The sequence below is a fragment of the Orycteropus afer genome, unplaced genomic scaffold (assembly GCF_000298275.1).
Source record: "Orycteropus afer afer isolate SDZICR_OR568_19922 unplaced genomic scaffold, OryAfe1.0 scaffold00918, whole genome shotgun sequence".
NCBI lineage: Eukaryota > Metazoa > Chordata > Mammalia > Tubulidentata > Orycteropodidae > Orycteropus > Orycteropus afer.
Window position 1 is genome coordinate 57606 of NW_006922505.1, and position 8248 is coordinate 65853.

The 8248-nt window shown below is 33.5% G+C and overlaps 1 protein-coding gene across 1 annotated transcript in view; it reads left to right on the top strand.

Annotated features, from left to right (window-relative positions):
- Positions 1-6244, top strand: part of CHPT1 (choline phosphotransferase 1) — a gene marked incomplete at its 5' end in the record, with an annotated part of 50541 nt that extends 44297 nt beyond the window's left edge. The window contains 4 exons of the mRNA XM_007958304.2: positions 649-807; positions 1256-1381; positions 3796-3906; positions 6200-6244. Coding sequence (XP_007956495.2) covers positions 649-807; positions 1256-1381; positions 3796-3906; positions 6200-6244 — 441 coding nt within the window. The remainder of the gene's footprint in view (positions 1-648; positions 808-1255; positions 1382-3795; positions 3907-6199) is intronic.
- Between the last annotated feature and the right edge of the window lie 2004 nt (positions 6245-8248).

The window sequence follows — 8248 nt, forward strand, 5'->3', positions numbered from 1 at the left end:
CTCTAGAGTACCCAGTCTAACACATAAATTTTCACCCAAATCACAATAAAAAAAAAAAAAAAAACTGTTCTCTTAAAAGATAAAAACTTTAATGTTAATTCTTAAGTTGGATGGGTACACTTGTGTGTACATTTATACCTTCTTCATGTTATACTTTACTACTTACTCATATATTCTAAAATTTTAATACTTTTAAGTGGAAAAGTCAGTATTCCTACCAAGTGGTTGGTTTTTTTTTAATGTTATTTTTTTAAAAGCCTGTTTTTAATTTAAATAAATGTCATTTTTTTAAAAGCCTATTGTCATCTTCAAGATGGTTGAACACAGAAAGATAAGTACTTAACTGTTGTATCAAAATGTTGGAATGCCTTTAAATATTGATGGCCTACAATACAGTAAAACTTGGTACAGATTAAATCACAGTGTTAATTTTAGCTGTTATTAAAAACATTCTGTATATGTACAACTGTAATGAAACATCTGTGGCACTGTATTTATTACCTCTGTGGAAGTTTGAAAAGCACAGCTTTGACCTGTGTACTACTTTAGGTCTTTTGGTTCTTAGCACAAAATAGATGCTCAGAAAATTTGTGCAGTATACTAGATGCACTGTTAAATGTGATACTGATTTTCTGCTTTACCCTTTAGGGCACTAGTGTCTTATCACCTGGACTCCACATAGGACTAATTATTATACTGGCAATAATGATCTATAAGAAGTCTGCAACTAATGTGTTTGAAAAACATCCTTGTCTTTATACCCTAATGTTTGGATGTGTCTTTGCTAAAGTCGCACAAAAATTGGTGGTAAGAAATTCTTTTATGATGTATAGTCTAAATAATGTGCTTGGTTCTCAACACAGGGCTAGAAATGGTTTCATATGGATAGGTTTTCTTCTGTGATATCTTTATCACTATAAATGGTTGGCCATTTGTACTCCAAGTAATACTATGTTATGAGTTAATGTTATATTTAAGGAAACAGACTACATAGTAAGTTCTTTTAATTATTAATTTAGCTGTAATTAAAAGTTAGTAACTTTGATATCAAGGAATTTAAATATTGAAAACTTTAACAGGCCTGAATTTGAGAAGATTTAGAATCTATTCCAGTATGAAATGTGAGATTAAATGGTCTCTTTATCCCTACCTGTCTTAACATTGAATTAAAGTTATAATGAATTCTCAATCCTAAAAACAAAAGCTAAAACACTGAAAATTTAATAGTGAAATTATTTTGTTTACTTTTTTGTAGGTAGCTCATATGACCAAAAGTGAACTGTATCTTCAAGACACTGTGTTTATTGGGCCAGGTCTTTTATTTTTAGACCAGTACTTCAGTAATTTTATAGATGAATATGTTGTCTTATGGATAGCAATGGTAAGTAAGCACATTTTTGCTAAGACTTTTTTAACAGGTGTCAGATAAACACTTAAAGAGTCATTTTAGTGAGATATCAGTAGCTTCAACATCTAGAGTTTATACAGTAAATGTTTCCAAATTATACTTAAAAATACTTCCTTTAAGTTGTGTTATTTTGTTCTGTGTAGAAATAGCCCACATATCTGGAAGTCAGCCCTTCTAGCCACTTAAATCCTTAAAACACAACAATGTACCTCAGAATTACTAACAAGTTACCACTAAGTCACTTTTGATACAGGCAACCCCATTTGTTTCAGAGTAGAACTATGCTCCATAGAGTTTTCAAAGGCTAGATTTTCAGAAGCAGACCTTTAGACCTTTGTTCCAAAGTGTCTCTGGGTGGACTTGAACCTCAGCCTTTCCATTAGCAGTCAAGCACATTAACTGTTTGTGCCACCCAGAGACTCCATCTTAAAACCACTTCACTTGGTTAAACCAAAAACCAAACCAAACTCACTGCCGTTGAGTCAGATTTGACTCATAGCGACCCCTCCTTGGCTTTCTGAGGTGTTATCTCTATAGACGTAGATTGCCCAATCTTCCTTCCAAGGAGTGGCTGGTGGGTTTGAACTGCCAGCCTTCTGGTTAGTAGTCAAATGCCTTAGGCACTAAGCCACCAGACTACAAATATTCATTAGTGTCTGATTTTTACTTAATCAAGCTTGTTAAAATTACAGAATTATTCCCATCTTACAGCTGATAACTGGCAAATCACATGGGGTTGTTGTTGGATGCCAATGCATGTGACAGAGCAGAACTGCCCTATGATGTTTTGGGCTCTTATTTTTTATGGCAGCAGGTTGCCAGGTCTTTCTTCCCATGGAGTGGCTGGGTGGGCCACCAGGACTCCTTAAGTAGGGTTAAAGGGAAAAAAAAAATGTTGCTAAAGATACCAACTCAATAGTTACCCTATAGGACAGAGTAGAACTGCCCCATAGGGTTTCTAAGGTTGTAATCTTTACAGAAGCCAACTGCCATATCTTTCTCCTGCAGAGTAGCTGGTGGGTTCAATCACTGAGAGCTTAACTACTATGCCACCATGGCGCTTCTTAGATGGGGTTAGTGCTAGCAAATTAGACAGAGTAAGTGCATCAAGAATGGTCAGCTGATGTTGAAGAAACAAACAGAACAGACAGTACCACCAAGTATAAGCTTCTGAGACTATTTGTGCTAGAAGTAAATAACCCTGGATATCTTTATGAATATAGCTTACTTTGTATCATTGGGAGCTCTGGTAGCGTAGTGCCTAAGGCACTTGACTGCTAACAGAAGGCTGGCAGTTCAAACCCACCGGCCACTGCTCGGAAGGAAGATGGCACAATCTACTTCCGTAGTGATACTGCCTCGGAAACTATGAGTCGGGTCTGACTCAACAGCACATAACAACAACAACAACAACAACATACTTTGTTATCATAGTGATGACTCTTCAGTTATCAAGTAACAGTTACATTTTCATTGAAAATTAAGTCTGATTTAAATTTCTATTCAAAATGGTTATAAAATCTAGGAAATACAGAAATGGTTATAAAATACAGATCCTTAAGAGAGAAGCTTTAGCCAGCTGAGAGAAGAAAAAAATTATCATTGGTAACACTTCCATCACAGTACTGGATAAATGAAGTATTACTGTACTTTTAAGTTTTGCTGGAATATATTATCCTTTTCAGTCGATGGTGGTTCCTCCTTAATTTTGTATCCACCGTAATTTGGCATACACATTCCCTCAACTATGATTTCTTTTCCAGGTCTTTTATCATCTTATAAATTAATTAATCTCAAAGGAATAATAAATAATCTGATGGAATGAGTTGATTATAAGATAGTGACTGATAATCCCTTTATTTAGAAAATTTGAAGCTTCATTGCACAGCAAAAAGTTGAGAAAATGTAAAGTCCAAAGACCTGGGTTATGTTAACTTTCCAGCTTTGGTATTCCAGTCTAGTTCTTTCACCTTTCTGAGCTGCAGTTTCTGTAACAACGGAATACCATGCATATGCTAGAGGACTATATATAAAACCCATTGCTATAGCGTCAACTCCAACTCACAGTGACCTTACAGGACAGAGAACTGCCCCACAGGGTTTCCAAGGCAGTAATTTTTACGGATGGTAACTGCCACATCTTTCTTCCATAAAGCCACTGGTGAGTTCAAACCACTGACCTTTCAGTTAGCAGGTGAGCACTTAACCACTGTGCCACTAGGGCTCCTTCAGAGGGTCAAATGTGAAACAAATGAATGGACTCTGAAACGTAGTATTTTCAGTGAAGAATTTTAGGTTAAGGTTTGAGATTTGGGGAAACAAAAATAGCTGCTGCTTCAGAAGAGATAGACCATAATACATTTGTATTTTCTTTTTTGCTTCTACAGGTCATTGCTTCATTTGATATGATGACATACTTTAGTGCTTTGTGCCTGCAAATTTCAAGACACCTTCATTTAAGTATCTTCAAGACTTCATGTCATCAAGCACCTGAACAGGTTCACAAGCATATTGACTGACTAATAGCCCAAGGAGAAGAGGAGAAGCAGTTAGGGGAACCTATGAGTGAAGGAAATTCTCCCTTTGCAGGAGGCTAGTATACTATCAAATAAGATTATATGTGAATATAGAAAGTCCCACAGATTCTATTATATCTATTTCAAGTTATGAAGCCCTCATTATATACCACCATTTTTGATCACAGGTATTAGAGTGAAAAATATAACAATCTAGATATTAATTAGAAACAAAACCAAAGAAAGAAATTTCAACCTGAGGGTAAGAGAGTGAACCAGTATAGTCTAAACAGCAATCTCTTTGTTGCTGAGAAGTCTTTCAGGCATTTTGGGAAAATTTAGGATCTAAAGGATTTTATAGCTGTCTGAAAGTGATGCTTGCTTTCATTGGTAAAAACTGAAAAGTGAGCTCACAGTACTGCATTAAGTGCACAGCTTATAATACTGTAATTATTGCATCAGACAATGTTATAAGACATACTAACATTATCTTATGAAAAATAAAACAGGAACTAAACCACAACTGAAATGTAAGAAAAATAGTAACTTAAAAATACATGGCAAAATATCTTCCCTTTAGAGTATCAGCCAAAGTTGCTTCATGTACACACTGACTCAGTTGATATAAGAGGATAAAGTAAGTATCAGTTATTAGACCACTAAGCTGCCCCCTTTTTTTGTGGGGGGGGGGAGGGGGGTTAAGTACATTATGTACTAATTTTCTTACCTATCCATTCTCACTTGAAATTACTTGGATTGCTCCTTTAATGAATACTAGAACTGTCACAAAGATCTTTGTGATTGAACTCTGCAGAATCCCACCTGACCCTGTTTTTAATTTTACTCAATAGTTCTGTAGGCTGTATGCCATACGATGAAATAATCAGAAAAATAAAGGAATACTGAATGTACTGTCTATCTTAAGCAAGAAAAAAGCATATTAAATTAAACAGTGAAAACTGATATTCCTTAAAAAGAAAAAAACTCAAGTTAAGTATACACAGAGAGGGGTAAAATTTCTCAAGGACCTTCACAGACGTTTGGATATACTTAACATTTATATATCAACATCGGTTTTGGCTTAAAAGGAAAACCCCCTATGCAATGCAAAAATTTAGGAAGCAATTTGTTCCCTTTATGTCAAGTATTTATTAATGGTAGAAGACTAACTTCTTCCTATGTAAGTTATCACTGATACAAAAAGAAAACTAGGATAGGCTTGTTTTTAAAAACATGGAAAACCTTAAAACTAAGAGAAAGGTGAGTTATAGGAGTAAGAATTAGTATTTAAAACTTGAGGAAAAATAGGAGAAAGTCACTCCTCTCCTCCTAACGGGCATATTTTTTATTTTGAATGAGCCATTGAAAGCAATTTTATAAAAAATTAACTGACCTATTTCAAATACTGAAACAGTATTTCTTAGATCAGATGTTTCTAACTGAAGATTTCATAATCTTCCATGTTTAAAAAAATACATTTTGAAAGATAAGGTATAATTTGTTCAAGTTTGGAAATGAAGAATGTAAATCAAATTTCCCTGTAGTCACTGAACACTAAGCTTGAAAATGGAAACATTCTGGGTAGTTTATTTTAAAGACAGATGTGAAATATTTAAACCATAAATAATTAAGTATGTTAATGAAATGCTCTTAATCATTGCTAAGGACAATGTGTCATTTAATTGTGATATTTTGGTGTCTTGTAAAAATGACATTTCACAAATCTGTGTCTTAAAACTGATATTTATTTGTTGTCTTAACAGTTTTTAGCAGTTTAATTTATTCTAGAATACAAACTTAAGTTCTTCTTAATAAATTTTTCAAGTCAATAGTATAGATTTCCTTTTGAATTCTTATTTTCATTAGAAGTTGCTCTGTAGCTTAATAATGTACGTATATTTTGTATTCTTTTTTTTTTCCCCCCTTAAAGAAGAGTAGTAAGAGTACTGTAGTCTTCATCCTTGTGTTTTTTTACCTTTTGGTGGTGATAGAGATCCACTGAAGCCAAAATCTAAAATAATTTTTACTGATAGTATTAGGGAGAAAAATTCAGTATTACAGCCAAAGAGCTAAAAAGCTTGATACATATAACTTTAGGATTCCTGCTACTCATGTAACTGTTTAGATTTTATTTAGGGTTAACAGAAAGGAGATCTTGCACTTAACAAACAAGCTAAGGAATAACAGGATGTTAAGATCTAAACTAGAATTTTGAAACCTCAGTAAAGACTTGTATGCCCCTTAGCTAATGTTATAAATGTATCATATTACTTAGGTTCAAGTCCTTTCTTCAAAGAGTCATCAGAATAACATGGACTGAAGAGACTTTCGAACACTTGCCATCTCTTGCTGCTGCTGTTATATGAAAAGAGATATTAAACATTTGTTTAATATTTAGTTATGTGTTACGCATATTTCAGCAAATAAAATATTTCAATGCCTAAATTAAACCTTATTTTTTCAGTTTTAAATGTAACTACTTACAGTATCCATCATAATTTTTTTTTGCATCATAGCCATTTCTTTTCTAAGTTCATTTTGTGCACCGTTACGAAGACTTTCATGCTTCTTCTCCAACTCTTCTATACTCTAAAACACAAAAGGTTAGTTCAGTTACAGACTACCACTTTTCATCTCAAACTCTAAATGTTTTCCAAAAATAACAAATTTTTAATATTCAAATCATGCTTTTTATTTCCACCAAATAAAATTCTAAGTAATACAAGGAGACCAAAATACCAAAATTTTTTGAAAGTGAGATTTGAGTCAAATAATATTATAGGAAGTATAACAGTAATATACTTCACTGGAAACAATGGGTTAATGAACTGTGAAGGTCAAGACGGAGCAAAAAAAGAAAAAGACTGGAAGAAGTCCCATATCTATCTATCTATCTATATATATATATATATTTAGAAACCTATAATAACCTTTCTAAGTACCAGGTAATAACCCACTTACGACTAAGTGGGTTAGTCAATGTGACATGAATTCATCGGAGGTAATAAATGACCTGTACCTCTTTCAAGTTATGAAAAACAAAAATTATTTCATATCTTTAATATTTATATAACAAATAGTTATCCAGTGTGTACTATGTTAAAAGTACTATGTTAAGTGCTATGGAGGAATTAAAGCAAATAATACATGATTGCCCTCATATTCCAGTGAGAAGAAACAATTTTTTAAAACACAGAAATTTTTAAATAGTTATGGAAATGCAACTTGCTGTGGCTATAGTGGAAAACAGGAATTGATTCCAATTTAGCTAACAAAAGAGTAAAATTTAGATAGGTAAAGAAAAAGGAAGTAAATATATTTTCAAAGAACCTAAGAAAAGAATAGAAGTACATGGTAGTTAGTTCAGAAAAAGTAATTGGTAAATGAAGCTTAATTTAAAATGGGATCATGTTATAGGTGAAATCTTAAATACCTAAGAATTGAAAATGAAAAATTAGTTTTTCAAGAGAGAAAGGATGTGTTTTAGGAGCATAATATGGCAGATCTATAAAGGATGGATTGGATAAACAGATAAAGAGTTTCAGTAGTCTTTAAGCAAAGAATGAGGTCCTGAATTAGGTTGGTTAGCAGTGGGAATTGAAAGAAATTGCATAACCCATTGCAGAGGTGAAAATTAGAGTCTAGTAATGGATGTGAGAGGAGTTCTGGTGGCATAGTGGTTAAAAGCATTCAGCTGTTAACCAAATGGTTGATGGTTCGAGCCCCACTAGCCCCTTCATGGGAGAAAGATGAAGTAGCAATCTGCTTCCATAAAGATTTACAGCCTTGGAAACCCTATGGAGCAGTTCTACCCTGCCCTAATGTGTCTATGAGTCAGATTCGACTCAATGGCAGTGAGTTTAGTGATGTGAAGGATAAGGGAGATGAAGAAGTCAAACATAATACCAAAGATCCTAGCCTTAGTGGTAACATTTAGTAAAAATCTTTTCTTGTACTTTACAAACCTTCACATCATTTAACAAATGGTTCTCAAAGAGCATTAGAGCAAGCCAGCAAGCTCTCTACTAGGAAACACGAAGATATGCAGGATTCCATTGAACTCCTATGAATAGCTACCAAAAGATAAGAGAGTGTGTGTGTGTGTGTGTGTGTATAAATATGTATATATATATATATCTGCATGAATAAGTAAGAGATGAGTGTCACAGAAACATTTACTAATCTGTACATGTGACAGCAGATAAATTTCAATCCTCAAAATTTTAATACTCAGGGTTTTAATTCTATTATGCATCCAGGCTGTCTCTTATGATTTTAAATTGGCAATGTAAAGCCATTTTTTCGGTCACTAATAATTCTAGAA